This window comes from Leguminivora glycinivorella, chromosome 20 (genome assembly GCF_023078275.1).
Source record: "Leguminivora glycinivorella isolate SPB_JAAS2020 chromosome 20, LegGlyc_1.1, whole genome shotgun sequence".
Taxonomy (NCBI): Eukaryota; Metazoa; Arthropoda; class Insecta; order Lepidoptera; family Tortricidae; genus Leguminivora; species Leguminivora glycinivorella.
Genome location: NC_062990.1, coordinates 3175208 through 3194094, shown reverse-complemented (window position 1 = coordinate 3194094; position 18887 = coordinate 3175208). Strand labels below are relative to the sequence as shown.

The 18887-nt window shown below is 34.2% G+C and overlaps 1 protein-coding gene across 1 annotated transcript in view; it reads right to left on the bottom strand.

Annotated features, from left to right (window-relative positions):
* The window catches only part of LOC125236980 (irregular chiasm C-roughest protein-like), a 168406-nt gene that overhangs the window by 28321 nt on the left and 121198 nt on the right, over positions 1–18887 (bottom strand). Inside the window, exons 8-9 of the mRNA XM_048143895.1 lie at positions 15073–15181; positions 1951–2029 (exon numbers count right to left, since the gene is read on the bottom strand). Of these exons, the coding sequence (XP_047999852.1) occupies positions 1951–2029; positions 15073–15181 (188 nt within the window). The remainder of the gene's footprint in view (positions 1–1950; positions 2030–15072; positions 15182–18887) is intronic.

Here is an 18887-nt window from a genome sequence, read left to right as displayed (position 1 = left end):
TGTTTGTACCAATTTTATGCGGAAGAAGAGAAATCTAACCTGATTTGATACTTTCAATATAAATCTGTTACTTTTGGTACTTTCACAGCGCTCAAATTGATTTTTTCCAATAATTTTGGAGTCTTTTTCGCGGTCCTGGGTTCGAATCCCAGTGAGGGCATTTATTTGTGTGATGAGCACAGATATTTGTTCCTGAGTCATGGATGTTTTCTATGTATATTATAAGTATGTATTTATATATATTTAAGTATGTATATCGTCGCTTAGCACCCAAAGTAGTACAAGCTTTGCTTAGTTTGGGGCTAAGTTGATCTGTGTAAGGTGTCCCCAATATTTATTATTTATTTTTATTTATTTATAAGGGGTGTTAGGCAACTGATTACTAATTTACAAAATTCAAATGCAATACTCAAGATAAATCAATTACAATCTTTCAATCTTTCAAAAAGTAAAAACGCTAAAAAACTAACGTCAAACTAATTCAAAAATTATACTGCACCTTAACCTCTACGTTTAACAAGAATCACTTAACCTTTAAAATACCGTGTTGTTTACAAATTAGCATTTAAATAGCAACTTTTCAGTCTTAATACAAAAGAAAATTCTAGAAAGAGTTCACTAATGCGAGGACACTTTTTTCTTGAACAAATTACTTAGTAGAAATACTGTTGGAGACAATGGAAAAAAGACCTTAATGGAAAGTGTGAGAGTATTTTTGTACGGTATTACGAGCTGTGAGGACTTGTTTGTTTATTTTGAAGTATAAATAACCTTTAAGAGAACATTGTCACAGACACGTAAGTTTATTAAAACGTTAAGAACAAAAACATACATACATACATACAATCACGCCTGTATCCCATAAAGGGGTAGACAGAGCACATGAAACTACTAAAGTTTCAGTGCCACTCTTGGCAAATAAGGGGTTGAAAGAAAACGAAACTGTGACATTGCAGTGACAGGTTGCCAGCATCTCGCCTACGCCACAATTTAACCCAATCCCACAGTCGCCTTCTACGACACCCACGGGAAGAAAGGGGGTGGTGAAATTCTTAACCCGTCACCACACAGGCAACTACTAATATTTAGCATTTTATTATTAGAATAAATATTGAATGAATTTAACAGAGAAACAAATACAGTCTTCATCAAAAGTAGCATATATGCGTCAGAATTTATCCAGATATTATATTACTAATACGTTAGATCATAACCTTGATAACATCTTACTAAGTTCAGTTGACAATCCCGCTGGTGCAAGTGTTATTAATATGTCAAAAATCTGTGAAATTATGACTTTCACTTCTTTCCCAGGAATCACAGGCGGGGTTATCAGTATTCCAGTCATGCGCGGATCCAGGGGGGGGTGCGGGGTCATGGAGCCTAAGTTGGCCATACAAATAGACCACGTGACCCCCCCCTGGGCACGAAGCTGGATCCGCGCTTGATTCCAGTCAACTTCAGTGAAACGGTGTTGTCACAAAGTCGACATCTATTCGGTAAACTCGTTTCACTCTTCCTCGTACTATTTAAACTTACACATCAATTACAACTTATTTACTAATTACACATATCAGCCTTAACATCTAAAATTTCCCTTACAAACTAAACTATCAAATAAAATCTCCCAAATCTGATCCCTGCGGAAGAGTACCCATAATGCTGGCCACATTTCCCCGCTGGATGGCAATGCCAATCCTCTGCCCCAGGAATGAACCAGCCCTAGGATCTCTGGTGGTGTCAAGGAGCCTTTTCTTCAAATCCTTGAACCAAGTTCGCGCATCCTGACACCAAGGCCTTAGGGACCTTAGGGTCTCCACTGCAAACGCCGCAAATACGTGGCTACTCAAAAGACTAGCATATTTGCGGTGCTCCAGTGCTTCAGCCGTTGCCGCTGCCCCGCCACTTTACTAATTTATGATTTTAGGATTGAAATTGAAGAATACTTACCAACAATTACGTCACTTCCTTCAGGTATCCTTTTGGCTCCTGATTTTATCCTTATCTGCACTTTTGGGGCGTATTTTACCTGATAACAAATAAACGTTTAATTAATAAATGCGAAACCGGTTTCCAAGATCATTTCATATTCATCATCCTCCTTGCGTTATCCCGGCATTTGCCGCGGCTCATGGGAGCCTGGGGTCCGCTGTGACAACTAATCCCAAGATTTAGCGTAGGCACTAGTTTTACGAAAGCGACTGCCATCTGACCTTCCAACCCAAAGGGTAACTAGGCCTTATTGGAATTAGTCTGGTTTCCTCACGATGTTTTCCTTCACCGAAAAGCGACTGGCAAATATCAAATGATATTTCGAACATAAGTTCCGAAAAACTCATTGGTACGAGTCGGGGTTCGAACCCGCGACCTCCGAATTGAAAGTCGCACGCTCTTACCGCTAGGCTACCAGCATTTCATATTATTAGACATAATATTTTTGAGTGCTTCGCATAAAAATTGTGTGAAGTGCCTATTATGATCACTTAGGTCGGTGATAATAATATATGTATTTATAACAGTTATAGTAATTTATACCACTAATACTGTAAAAAAGTCGAAACTGCTTTCTATAACAGATATTATTACCTAAACGTTGATTGTTGAAGGTTAACTGGAAGAAATCCCTCTATGGGATAAGTTCGCCTTTGTACTTCGCATCTCAATGTATGTTATTTTTAATGTGTTTTTGTACAATAAAGAGTTACTACTACTACTACTACTACTAAAATATTATTTACCGACATGACATAAGAGTCAAATATTAGTAGTTCTCTAAAAATATAGAAACCTTAATAACACTACAAAGAAAACCTACTATGAACACATAACTCAAATACAATCGCTTTTATATTTCCTATTAAGAATCTTTATATAAAAACAGATAAAAATACGGTCAATGGTATGACCGGTAATATCTGGCCATCTGATCATAAAAAGTAATTGGGTAGCCTGTAAAAAGGGTTGTTATTTTACGGCACCGAAAAATACATGATAAAGATACGGGCCTTATTTTTGGTAACGATCCAGTTGAATAGGATTACTAGATACGGCTCAGGTAGCAGAATAGGTGTATTTTTATGAGATAGTAGGCAAGCAAGCAGACAGACACTTGATGGTAAGTCCGTTTTCACATTATCCGATCCGATACCGAATGTCGGAAGGATTTCAATGGAAAAAATCCAAGATGGCGCCTGTAATGTATGGGACATCGGTCCGACGACGTCCGAATTTCTCATACATAAAATGCGGCTCGATGCTGATCGATATAGAAAAAAACACCTGGGGGGTTACCATGTACTAAAGACGTTCAGTTTAGGTTGAGAGAAAGGGACACAGTTATAGCAGTTACATAGCTCCGTCCCTCTCTCTCAACCTAAACTGAACGGCTTTAGCACGTCATGGTAACCCCCCTGAACACATGTGTGTTGCCGGCCTTTAAGATGGGTGTACGGTCTTTTCTTTAAGGTTTGAAGGTCCTATCGTGTAAATCCAATTTTGATCTGGATACTAACAATATGAGTTTACTCGATGTGTCCATCCAATTTAACATAAACATAACCTACTTTTATGAATCTAACTAAATGAATATTAGTTTTTATAACAATTACAAGTCATAATGGCGACCAGTCTGGCGTAGTTGGTAGTGTCCCTGCCTGCTAAAACGCGGTCCCGGGTTCGAATCCCGGTAACAGCATTTATTTGTGTGATGAACACAGATTGTTCCTGAGTCATAGATGTTTTCTATGTATTTATTTATCTATATAAGTATGTATGTAGGTAACACACGCACACACAAGTATTTAATTTTGTAATGTAGTATGTATGTAATCTTTTACTGATATTGTTAATTTTTGCGGAAGAGCGGTTATCTCTTAATACAAGTATCTTGAATACTTACAAAGAGAAGCCAGCATGGATATGGAAATGTTATATTTAGTTATTGAATAAATTTTATTTATTTATTTATTTATGTATATCGTCGCCTAGCACCCATACAAGCTTTGCTTAGTTTGGGGCTAGATTGATGTGTGTAAGGTGTCCCCCAATATTTATTTATTTTATTTATATTTATTTATAATGTTTCTATAACATGATTCACGGTGTCATTACACACAGTTTGTGTTAATTAGGATCTAAACTAACCAAATTATGCAATTACGTCAAAAAGAGACCCTTCATTACTAAAGTTTACCAAATTTCGTCCCAAGACTTCACAAAACTAGCAACATTTTGCACAACTGAATGAATAAACTATTGAAGAAAACTTCTGAAGACATTTTCAACTTGCACATGACGTTTTTACAAAAAGCACTTTAGTGCTTCTCGAAAGTGTCTTTGGTGATTGTCAAGTTTAAAGTAAGCAGTTTAGTGTTTTAGTTCGTAAAAGTTATGGTTTTGAAAACAGTGTTGCACTTAGCTTGACAGAGCAAAAGATGCAGATGTTCAACTTTTTTTATACGTGTAAAATGGATTTTAATATATTTTTCTACTCCCGTACTGTTATTCGTGAGTTACAAGGTCGTGCATAGAACTTTAAAACCCTACATAAAAGATGTCAGGACAAGTCTATCTAGTCTATACCCTGAAAACATTTAGTAGCAGTAGCACGATATAGCTGTTACAGTCACGGAAGTATAACTAAAGCATGGAAGCCATGCTAAAATAAGAGCTCGGTGACATGTATCTTACTCACACCACACTATTACCTTTTTTATATGAGCGAATGAGACAATATTCCACAACTTCTTTCGTTTTCTCGAAGGTTGTCCCTAAATGCTGATGTCAAAACGGACCTGGGGTCCATTTATTATACGGCAAAATTAAATATACGTTTGTCATTTCACACTCGGTCTCCATTTTTGACAACTGTACATAGTCGTATTATATTGGTTCGAGTTTTTAGCGCGACTTCAATGGTCGTCTTGACGATATTTATTTATTTTGTGAGGATTTCTGATAGATCGTGGAAAAAATAGCTCAGTGTATATTTGTGATAGTTCCAAGTTTCATTTCTGACTATGGCTTGTGTGATCAAGTGTTGCAAATCACATTCAGGAAGAAAAGAAAACACGCAAGAGGTTATATCATTTCATCGGTAAGTTTCTTGAGTTTTTGATAATATTTATTGATACGACCTGGCAGAAATATAAACGTACATATTAGTAGTTTATACAATTCAAATCTTATTCAATTCTCTATAGATTTTTGCATATTTTTTGGAAGTTTTCTCAAACTCGGAAAGGTTATGTTTTTTAGCATAGTGATGTGATGTGTTTTATCGACCTTGCAATAATAACCTATCAATATTCATACCTTAAAAACGCCATCAATGATTATTGTTCTTTGTTATGATTCTCTTGTTATTTAGCTATTTTACAAATTCAACTTTATATATTTCTTAGATTTCCGAAGAAGAAGACCGGAAACACGAAGTTCAAGGTGCCATGCTCGCGGTTCCTTTACTCCCAAGACTCCACCAAAAAGAAGGCCAAGAAGCTGAAATGGAGCAGGCCCCCAGATGTCTCCCCAGGTGTCTACCTTTGACAATTGTACATAATCATATTATATTAGATCAAATATCTCGGCGGTCGTCTGGCCGATTTTTAATTTAATTGTGTTTATTCCTGATAGATAGTTGATGATCCTGCTAAATTCTTATTTGTGATGTGTTCAAGTTCCTTGTGTGATTATGGCTTGTGTGATTAAGGACTGTAATTCACGTACATGGAGAAAAGAAAACTCCCAAGAACCTGTTGTGTTTCATTAGTGAATTTCGGTCAGTTATTGATACTATTATTTGTAGGATCTAAACAAAGCATAAAATACGATCTTTTCATAGTTTAAATAATAACTACTACCATGTTAAATTCTGTTCTGAAGTTTCTCCAAACTGTTTTTAGGTTATGTTTTTGTACTAGTGATGTGTCATTTTTATCGACGTCCCGACATTAACTCTATTGACATTCTTGCATTGAAAAGGACATAAAAATGATTAATGATGATCAGGTATCACAGACTGGGTAAATGGTAATGTAACATTTCTAGTGAATTAAACTTATAGTATTTTTTAGTTTTCCAGAAATTCTCAAACATTATTAAAAAGAAACTAAAAATAGGTGAAACTATTGAAATAATAAATTTTGGTACCTACACTGCCGTTTTGTTTTATTTTCTATTTGATAGAGAAAATATTATTGAGGTAAGTATAAGTAGATTCTTGAGTGGTGGACTAGAAATTAATAGAGGGATGCTACACGAATTAAATTACTTAGGTCTTTGCGTAAGGAGGAGAGAAGAATGTATTTATTTGTTTTATACTCGTATCTCCCATCTTCTATTTTTTACAAACTATTTAGGCCGATATTACACTATCATAGAAATATAGTCATAGACAACATGCCGTCCTTTTCATTCACGTTACAGAAAAAGGGAGGCATACAGACCTATGATCAGAGATATAGGTATGATAATGTAATATTAGGACTTGGTAAGAGAAGAGAAGTGACCGTTTATGTAGGTAAGTACATAAACAAACCATTTATTTGCAATCAGTAGGTACGGTTAGCCAAGAAGGCAAGAATGTATGAATATATGACTTTCATAGCCAAAAAGCCACATAATAATCCAAATGAAATGTTTATATCAATATTGTATGTTTTCGTTACTTTTATATATATAACGTTTATATTATTTTTAAGGTGAGAACGTAAGTAAGTGCATATTTTATCGATAATTGAATCGACAAAGTAACATCCCTAGCTAACACAAAACCAGGGACCACCTACCAAAAAGAGCAATAACTAGCATATATCCATCCTTTTTCAATACATTATCTAAGTCATAAGGAAGTCAAGGATGAGTATATGCATTTTACACGAATTTTTATTAGGGGGGCTTGGTTACAGTTCAGTAAATACATTGCTACCAACTTAACAAACCAATTCGCAGAGTCGAGACTCCTTCGTTTTCTGCTGCGTTCATTGGTGACGCGTCGAATCGCATTCAAATGTATGAGAACTCGATTCAACTCGGCTCGATTCGTCTTAGTGGCCAGGCTTCAAAGAACCATACCATAGACAGTTTTATTTTCATGTTTGCACTCAAACTGCATATTCAAAATGGTAGGCGGTCCACTAGATAACTAAGATGACTGAAAGTAGGTATTTGTTGATTTATAATTTTCTTTAAAAATAAGTGCTTGGTCGTAGAAAAAGTATTGTATGCAACGGTGTTTAACTGAGTCAAAAAATGCTCGTGGCGTCTTTATTAACAATTTTCGGCTTCGCCTCAAATTGTTACCCACGCCACTCACCTTTTTTGACCTCTTTTAACCACCAGTTGCATAAAATACTATTTTTTAATTGTCATATTCATATAAAATTATGTATGTTTTCTTGTAGGTAACTAATTTATCGATTTTATATACATGACTAATTCTATTTTCTTGCTGGAGAATGGAACTTTATTTTTACGCAGTTTTATAACTATACTTTTAAACAACAGAATTACCAGTTAATAAGAGTAAAAAAAAATGTATGAAATCCGTTTTTCATTCAATACTTATAATAATACCAGAAATATTTATTACATATTTTATATAGTACTAACTTTTGCCCGCGGCTTCGCTCGCGTTAGAAAGAGACAAAAAGTAACCTATGTCACTCTCCATCCTTTCAACTATCTCCACTTAAAAATTCACGTCAATTCATCGCTCCGTTTTGCCGTGAAAGACGGACAAACAAACAGACACACACTTTCCCATTTATAATATTAGTATGGATATAAAATTCGCTAGTCGTTTCGTCTCAAAAATTATCTGTCTCAAAAACTATCTGTCCATCACCCTTTACCCAACTGTTTTAATATAAACAAACAGTAAAACGCAAGGTGAAACGCATATTTCTAACCTCATTTATATTTTATCCCCATCCCAGTATTATCCAATCCCTTACATCCGTGTATAGAATAGTAATTTCCTCTTTGGGGCGACAATAATTTTTATCGCGCCATCGACGTACCGTTTTATCGCGGTCCGTTTGTCGATAATGTTATTTTATCACGTGGTTTTGATTAGAAATGTGACTTTTATTGTATAGAAAAATGAACAGCGGGTCTAACACATTAGTGTGATAGCCTATCACGTCGGTACGTCCCTCTTGCACTTACACAAACTGCGAAAAGGACAGCGACGTGACAGGCTATATCACGCTAACATGTTTGACCGCCAGGGGTACCCACTAACGTTACAATCGTGTAAGCATATCGTAACTGGGCCATTTTTTTTTTCAACGTTCTCCCCACCCTATTTTTTATTTGGAAATTTTTATATGGTTTCCACTCAGAATCGCGAGCTCGTTCAATTCCAATAGGAAAAAAAAGTGTCCCAAGGTTTTTTTCCCATTCCGTTACCATTTTTAATACATTTTGTATGGCGGTAACAGGTTTGAAAATGTATGGAAATCTTGGGACATTTTTTTTCTCCTATCAGGATCGAAAGATCTCGCGATTTTTAGCATGAATCGCGTAAAAAATACATAAATATTTTTACAAAAAAACAGTGGGGTGGACAATTTAAAAATCAAAGGCCTAGCTAGCTATCGCTATTGTTCTTCTATAGTGGTGCGACAAAGCTGCTCTGCTTTTCGATTGCCAAGGTGCCATAATGATTGTTACGTCGGCTCGGTCTCAAACGGTTACTTGGTAGAACCGAAAATAACATGGATACATTCTCCGTGACGTTTTGAAATGACAAAAACTCACTCTTTGTCAATAACGGTATTAAATTTTATGACGTGTGCTTTCGATTAAAAATGTGACAAATTGACAATATTAGATTACTATTTAGAATTACCTACTTTGTCGAGTTTAACTTTAGTGTCGTGGGTGTTTGAGGCGGCATTTTTAAAAAACGAATATAGTGATATAATAGTTTGTCATACCATTTCTGTCATTAGAAAAGATGGCATAATTATTTCTTTCTTCATCGCCTAAGATATGTATTTATACTATGTATAACTCAGTAGATTAAATAAATTTTCTTAAAAAACTACCCTAACTCATATTAACATGCATTTTGCCATGAATGACTACCCACATAAATACAATATTGATAATAAAACTGCCCACCATTGACAACTCAAGTGAAATTTATAGCCAACACTCTATTTTATTGAAACATAAATCATACGTCCCTTTTGTACACATAAGGGTGTACAGCGAAATAAGCTTCTTGCAGAATTAGGAATATAAGAGGAATATCTGATATTCCTTTATTGGTAAGAAATTTTTGGAATAAACGATTTTCAGAAGATGATTAAATTTTATATTAAACAATGTACTTTTGTTCATTTTCAGATAAGTCTTTGATAATATGAATGCGAATCTAAATCTGTCTCTTTGTATACTACGTACACCATCAACTCTATTAAAAGGAAATATTATATGGAGATAGTTTTGCATTTTTTTATATTAGTCATCTTCATCGTCATCCATACACGCAGACAAAGTCACAGGTAGAACGAAGTTAGTCTATTGATTATTAAATACAATATTTCTTATTTCAACAAGAAATATTTTTTGATTACATTACTAAAATACTTCCCATCAGGAAGTGTCCCTAAAACCAATAATTCACTAAAAGTCTAAAAATCCTTAGCAAAAGTGTAAAAAATATCAAAACCTTCACAAAGAAAATATTTACGCACAGATCCTAAATAAATTTCAATATTCTTTATTATAAACTACATATCAGAAGCAAACAAACAAATAAACCTGAACATTTCATCTCATAAGCCCGTTTTTTCATCGGAAGTAAAAAAGGGAAAGAAATTTTCATCATATGCAGCAAATTCTACGACCATGTTTACAATCTTCAGAAAGTTGTTCAAAATGAACCTTGTTCCCTTCTCTTTATCCTTTCATTCTTTATCATTCTTCATCATACAGCAATCGATTTTGTATTCTATCTTCTTGGGTGAAAGTTCATCCTTTGACCTCGGGTTCATGTCGAATTCTGTCTCAATATTTTATAAGAACTTTGTATTGGGGTGTCTTACGATTGCCTGTTGAGGAAGTAGGAATTTTAGAGCAGGCAAATTTAATGTGGATGCTTGGTAAATATTTCATGGTTACAGGAATCAATTTACTTTTTAACCCGAGAAAGTAAGTTTAAGACAATGTTCGAACATGACTGTTTACCCTGTTTTTGTATTTTTCTTTGAAAGTATCATTAAAACTATTGAGCATTAAAGAAGCTTGAACTCACGACCATGTCTATTTTTGCCAAATTAAGGATTCTTTGATTAAGTTTTTATGTGATTTTTTTTTCTTTTATTATCATTCCATTATGACTTAGTGTTTCTAAATTGCAAATATTTACAGTTCGTTTATGTGAATGTTTCTCGTTCCGCTAATATTTTCCCTTGCATACAAATTGGTTTCGACTTCAATATTTGTTTAACTTTAACGTTTATTTACGCTTTTAAAACTGTTTCTCGTTAACCAAACATATCTTGTGAACTTAGCAAAAAATACGTAAACAAAATCAGGATATACGCTAAAAGGATTTCCGGTACAATTTTATTTCTGATTCTAAATAGGGTGAAAAGGATATACCATTGTGTTATTAGGATGGAAGAATGTCGGATATTCTGGAGAGCGTATTTTTAAATACAAGTGGTTTAAGATACTTGAATAATATACTGGAGAGACGAAATGAAAAACTATCTTCTCAAACTCAGGGTGGGTGAATCCACGTAAAAGTAACGTGAGTCACGACTTGATTAAGTGTTTGTTTGAACTACAGCTGCAAATGAAAATATCTATGCATATATCGGGAAAGTAACACTTATTTAGAGATAGACTGACACTTGAACTTGCATTGTGAATAAATGGAACATGTCATAAAATCGTGACTAATGTACGTAACCAAATGTACAAATGTTTAAGATAATATCGTTATCCTAATTAGCTATCTCTATCGCTTTTCTCTATTGGCATGACAGGGCCAGACCGTGTTTCGGCGTCTAGCGTCAACGATTGTCATTTGGCTGCTAGGCTAAGCAGTGATTTCGACTGGGCAGAACGGCTATAAACAGAGAAGCATGGCGGTCTTTTTATTGGAGGCCAAGATACACTTCGGGTCGTTGCGCCTTAAAAGTAAGTCAGGTATGAATAATAGATTCTAGCAAGATCGATTGTGAGACGTTTAATCCAACCAATCGCTTTTAAGGTTACTTTTGGTTGTTAAAGATGATATCAGAAAGAAGAGAGAGTTCACTGACCTGTATCAATCAATTTTATTGTACTATTTTATTATGGTTTTGATGGAAGTCCTTCTTTAACCAAAAAGCCAATAATGATGAAAACAACAGTTTATTTATCTATCTTCAATATTCATGATAGGTTAAATCAACAATGTTCTGTAAAATCTTTCCACAGTTCCGTTTTTTGTCGGGTGATAAAAGCGAGATTTTACAGATTTTTTTAAAATATCTAAAGCAACATATAAAAAATATGATTTTTACAAAGAGCCCATTTAATTCTAAACTAAGCAACAGATTATAATGTATTCGATCTCGATTATAATAAATAGCAACAGATTTTAAAAGGGGAAAAATAATTGTAGAAATAATTTCATGGAATATAGAGGTATTTATTTCAACTGTACGCATACATGCAATAAGTATAATCCATTCCATGAAATAAGAAAGCAATCAATAATGGTCCATACTTTGAGTTTGTTACTTTATCGACCACTATTCTTTTAGATACTTCATAGCTTTTTGTGTAGGGTGGAAAAAAGCGGGCAAGAAAGGGCAGCGCGAGGTCGGAATACGGAATACGACGAAGTCTCTGTTTACAGTGTCTGTGCTTTTTACGGAGAGTATAAAATACTTTATACATGCATATCAAAAGGGTCTTTATGGATGACGCATAGGGACCTTTTAGGTAGGTAGAGAACTCCACAATATTAGGAACTTCTGGCCTTCTGCGTAGCGTTTTTTCCCAAAGTCTGTTTTTTGTGTGTATTGTAAACAGTGTAGTTAGGAGGAAGTCTGTCTGTAGAGGTAGTAGGTTTGGAGATAAACAATTCTGTTTATGAGAAGTTAAAAATATGGTCGAATAGCAAATAACAAAAAAAAAACAAATTGATATCATCATACTTTATCATTAATCTTAAGCCGATAAGACCGCCTGGTTGTTACCTCTGTTTAATTTGTTTTTGTTTCTTGTGCATTACTTGTAAACTATGTGAGATGTGCAATAAAGAGTATTATATTAAATACATACCTACACCGCATAGTTGTTAATGAGGTTCAGAAAAGGGGACGGACTGAAAATCAGCGTTGCGCCGTCAATTTGTAACAAAATGGCTGCGCAGCATAACATGCTGAGCCCGTTCCTTTTGACATGCATGCTAGTTGTCTATTTTATTTTTTAATATAAAAATATTGTGTAAATGTTCAATTTTTATTTGTGTGTCAATAAATGTTTTCTTATTCTTATTCTTATTCTTATTGTATCATTCAAAACTACCACTTCAATTGTCACTCTCTCGACTAACATGAACAAGCATTATTTATGTACTTTTAGTAATCTTGTGGATAAAATGCACATATTTTCATCCGTATTTGCGGAACGAAAAAATCTTTACGGGCTGGTGTGATAATAAATTATTTATACATGGTATGTATTTCCTTGAATTCCTCTTTTTAAGTGTTCTGTTTTCCTTCAATGTTCTACAAAAGATTACCAGCTAAAAGTACATTAACATTATGAACAAGTTTTATCTTTGTACTAAGAATTAAGTCAAACATGTTGAGATTAAAGTTGAGTTCTGTGAAGTTACTTCATAAGCTATTTGGAGCTTGTACGAAGCTTATAATCGGAATAATTACTGTTTTAACATTAGCAACATGAATTAATTCAAATAGATTGTTATGTTTGTCACTAAAAGTCACAATAAAACGACCAAATGCTTACAAAAACTGTCTTTAAAAATAAATTAGAATTCTTTGTTTAGTGTACTACTATTTGGATATCGAGCGTCTAAGAAACTGATTCGCTACGAATATATCCCTCATTGAAAAAAGTTTTGCTCATCTTAAAGATAAATAAAACAAGCCAAGTGCGAGTCGGACTCGCCCACTGAGGGTTCCGTACTAACTTTCAATAGTTAAATCACCAAATGTCATTCATATAACTCTACAGACTTGCCTAATCCCTCAAGACTCAATTTTTGGGAACGGTATTTTTTTACATTTTCCTTCAAAAAAAAATTTTTTTCCACAACAAAAAAATATAAAAAATAGTTTTGGTATGTACAGTTTCTAAAGATACCCCCACTTGGCCCAGTAACTTTAAATTTACAGTTTGCCCCCTTTCATTTTAGCCATTTTCTACAATTAAAATAAATAAATAAAAAACAAACTTTCTATTTGTAGAGGTTCACAATGATCGCAACTATTCCAAATTTAAAGTTGATAGCATTAGTAGTTCTCGAGATATTTAATAATGTGACAGACGGACAGACAGACGGACAGAGTCGCATCATAAGGGTTCCGGTTGTACCTTTTTGATACGGAACCCTAGATAGGTACCAAACAGAGCTTCGAATTTGACTATGATGTTGATATTGTTATGTACATACTAAACTCAGAGATTGTGTGCATAATAAATCAAAGATTTATTATAACTCAAAAGAAATTGAAATAAATGTAAAAAATAGAATAAACAAGATTTTAACTGTTATTAAACAAACGTATAATGTTTTCAAAGACTTCTTTGACAAGATTAAAACATAGATCAAAAACTTTCCTGAGCTAAGACTCAAGACTTCAGAAGATAAAGCTAAATTTCAAAAAGCAGATTTTGAATCAAAGATTCTACTAGCATATTCATAAAATAATGTGCCTTTTACTCAACTTTGTTTACATTTTAGGTCTAAAGATTTGAATTATTCTTTGAAGATAAATCTGAATATTTATTAACATGATTCAGGCCTTTGACAATATTTGTAACTATGATCTGGTAAGTAAGTTAACTTTTAACAAGCGTTTTTGATACTTTTGTGAGATAAAGTTGATACTTTGATGTTTTTGAAAGTATTTAGGTACTTTTCTTGAGTATAAAGACACAAACATTTTCATTAAAGATAATTATTTGTAAAAACATTATTATACGAAATATTGAATCATTCGACCTACGAGTATTTTTGACATTGAGCAATTACTGACAGATTGATAATAGATAAGTAAATATTTTATAGCTCCAGTAACACACAATCTAGATGTAAAATTACAATTTATTTAAGAGGAAAAAAATAAAACGAGGCAACTACATGAGGTTTTATCGACAGAAACGATATTCTACGATATTCTTATGCTTCAAGAATAACTAATGTCAACAATCAGAACTTGGCTTTGATAAACCCAATAAAAGTGGATTCTTTCGAAACGATGCTAGGTCATGAGAAAACCAACATCATAGACAGTGCTTAAGATATAAAACAAACAAGATCTGTTAAACACTGTAGCAAATAATTCAACTCAGTAAAGCACCTGTGCACATCATCGTGGGAGCAGTCTAGTTTGGAAGCGACGAACAAATGAATATAGATGTTGGGTACATATATAGTCGACGTCACAATCTATTATTAATCTAGACATAATAAATGGTGACCGAAGAGCTGGTGAGAATGATAAGGCACGGTAATGCTGCCAGCATCATTTAGTACAATTCCTTATTATATTTTAGATTTAAGAGTTAACTAAGTTGTACTAACCTTACTTTCGATATATTTTTTAAACTACGCTTCGCTCGCGCATAAAGAGACAAAAAGTAGCCTATGTCACGCTCCATCCCTTCAACTATCTCCACGTAAAAAATCACGTCAATTCATCGCTCCGTTTTGCCGTGAAAGACGGACAAACAAACAGACACACTCACTTTCCCATTCATAATATTAGTATGGATAAACTATTTATACTTTAATAAAGAATTCGGAAGACTTGGTAAATTTCACAATATATTAGTGTTTTTATTTATAAAAGAAAAAAAAATATAACTTACCTCAATTTGAATGCTAGCGGCGCGGTAAGCCCGATCGGCTGTGTTCTGCGCTTGACAGGTGAACGTTTGGTTATGGTGTTCCTGCTTTGGTGACATTTTTATTATTGACCTGGGAACAAAAATATTGTTTTATTGTCAAAAATAAAGGATTCTACAGAGAGGATGTCAACTATTGATAAAAATTGTAAATCACAGAAGTTTCTGTCATATCACGTACCTAATTATTGTAGGTTCTTGGAACACAAAAGTTGATCTCTGTCACTTTCAATAACTAAAAATTTCGTTTATTATTTAGAGATGAAAGAAAATCTTCTAGGCTACATTTTTCCTTGGCTAATGTTATTCTCCAAAGGCACTTATGTGAGTGTGCATGGAAAACGTCCCACTTTGTCGATTTTTATAAAGCCGCTTTGTCAGTTTATTCATATTAAGATAAAAGTAAATCTCGCCTTAATGGTAACCGATAAAGTGGGACTTTTTACTAAACACACTCACTTATATGTATTAAAAAATAAAACAGTAATTTTGTGTGATGGTACAATTTTTGACCAATAACACATACTTACATGAAAAAAAGTAACACAGCATTTTGCTGAGAATCCTGTATTTATTATCTTAACGATGATGAATTGGCGTAAAACGTTAATAACGATAACTTTTAAACAAGAAAGTTTTTGCAAAACATTTGTAGTAAATATTAATTCATATTAAATTTATAGTGTCAATATCCCTCAGCTATAAAAAAATAAAAATATTGAACCAATCCACGATTTCGTAAGCAAACAGCAATTTTAAATGCAGGAACCATTAAATTTCGTATCAAAATATGATAAAGTTATAAAATATTTACGTTGTGTTTGATGCAAAGTGCTTTGACCATACTAATGAAGGTATAATAACTTGTGGCGTTATATGTCCAAAGGGTGTTTATGATTCAAGTGCGATAGAAACCTTTTTATCACTACAGTGTGCATAGACAAACAATCACGAAACGCTCACGATAATAATATCTTTCGTAGCTGGGCGTTTTCCAAATTAAATCTCGAATATCGAATTTCACCAGATCTGGCCGTGTTTGGGCTCATTCTTCTCAGAATCAGGAGCTGATTCGACCCCGATGATAAAAAAATTAAATCCTTTATGTGCTATAAGGAACAATACATGGCGCTGCAATCGAAAATCTTATACTATTCAATATACTCTATGCTACCAATTGCGACACATTCGCCGGCGGCTTGTCCGCTCTCTAAATACGAGTTTCTTGCCGGTCCCATAGTGGATCCCATAGTGGAAGATTTCAGTCCCCCCTCCAACTGAGGGAGGACTGAAATCTTCTCGAGGCTGAGGCGTAGGGTTAGAGCCGGCGTAGTTTTATTTGACGTTCATAAGCGCATTGTAATATGCCTACTTGGAAAATAAATATTTCATTTCATCTCATTTCATAGTATTATGCTGCAGAACCATGCCCTTTCTGCGAAGAACCCTTTAGTTTAAGAAAGTCCCATATTATGAATCCGGGTGCAAAATCTGCATTAATTTAGATCGTATTTTGATAAACTTGCTTTGCATTTTGCTTCTATTAAAAGCACACTTTGCCTTATATCTTGACAAGTCTATGATTAATTCATTTCATGATTTAAATGATGTATAATTTAGTGGCGTTAGTGTTACACGACATAGTCCGACATTTATTGAAACGTAAACTTAAGAAATACAAAGAAATTAATCATGTAAAGAGTTGTAGCAATTATTGCATGCCTATACCTAACACAAATATATAGAAAGTGTTATTTCTGTTAATAATAAAGATGAATTATTTCATTTGTTCATGTGTGATTAATAATTAATCTTCTAATGAAAGTTTATTTACATCATTAATTATTAATCACACATGAACAAATGCCATTATCAGGATTCGAACCAGGAACCTCGGGATTCATTAGAATAATTTGATTATGCTAATTGGTACCAATTATAGTGTTTTATTTTTGAAATGTCTCTAATTTAAGTATCAAATTGTTTATTTTCTTTAGATACACATATAAAGCTATTCTGCTGAAGACACTTGTTTATTGACTAGGCTACAAGTTGACGCCAAATAATATAAAGTTTTAAAAAGTCCCTAAGTAAGTATTTAGTTTTCTTTAGCTTTCCCAGAATTGTCTACAGTAAATACTTCTACAGCTACTATTCAAGATATAGAAGGAGCGTTTGCAACATTTGCATTAATCTAGATTCTATTTCGATCAAATTCAGTGTGCAAGCTTAGCGCCAATGAAGTCCGTACTTTGCGTTTTCGTTTAATTAAATTCCTCATTTGATTGAGATTAGTCTTTTTGACAGATCTCTATTGGGGAAATTGAAAATTGTAAGGTTTAGTATTAAAGATCGTTGAACGCACTAATCATCATCATCATCATCATCATATCAGGCGAAAGACGTCCACTGCTGGACATAGGCCTCCCCCAAAGATTGCCACAATGACCTGTCCTGCGCCACCCGCATCCAGCGGACTCCTGCGACCTTCACCAGGTCATCAGTCCACCTTGTTAACGCACTAATAATATATTAAATTAAATATAAATGTCTGCAAACGATGCTACGAAGTTTATAATCAAAAAGATTTTTCTAATATGAATTCACTACTTCCTACGCTCTGACTCACTCAAAGGCAAAAGTGTCCCTACCAAAGACAGAATTTATTCCACTTTATTCTTGTTTACTTCTCAATGCCACATTCATAAAAAGGTAACGCAGTGGCTTGCGTGGGTGACGGTCGCACGATGGTCGCGCGACGGCGATGCGACGCATACGAAATCAAACCTTATCGATATGGAAGTATGAGACGCGATGGCGACGGTCGCGCGACCGTCGCTCACGCAAGACACGGCGTAAGACGGAAACATGCTTGCATCTACCTACTAAGCGAATTATTTACCTGATTCTAGTTAAGGGCCAGTTGCATCAACCACATTTGACAGACACATCATCGTCACGCAGCCGACGTCTATGGAACTTCCCATACAATCAAATTTAACGAACGCTTTAACGGTGACAGACGGTTTGATGCAACCGGCCCTAAGACTTAGAAATGGAGGGTCCATCAAAGCCGTACCAAACAACCAATTATTGATTTACAAATAATCTGATTTGTGTTTAAAATTCACGTTCCAATGTTAATTAAACTTACTTTAAAGTTCCATATAATGCTTCCCATTTAGGGAGACATATTAATACTACCCAATCCAAATTAAACATGGACCTTCAAAGGGTTACAGCGGTCGATTCTGTTTATCAAATTAGATAATTTAAGGCATTTTGCTATGATCCTTGACATTGTGCAAGAGGTGGATGGCCTATAAAGTAAGTAAGTAAAATATTCCTTATTGCACCATTTTACATGTAACATTATAAATAATGTTAAGTGAGAGTATAACTAGGTAAGAACTGGCGGTCTTATAGCTAAAAAGCGATCTCTTCCAGACAACCTTTGGGTAGCTTGAAAACATAGAACAGAAAGAAAGCTAACAGGTAGTGCAAGAACAAAAATATAGAGAAAAACAACAAAAACACACATACATACCATTTGCATAATTAAATATACCTTAAATACACATACATACATATATATGACATATACAATAAATAAAAACAACATGACATTACTAAGAAACGTAGGCAAGTTCTGTTAATGATGAGATGACGGATGGTATAAATGTATGGAACAGGTATAAGGGCAAGAGGATGATGATCTTGGTTATCAACTATCTCATGCACATGAATAAGTAATAGGCATTATAAGACGATCCCTAATT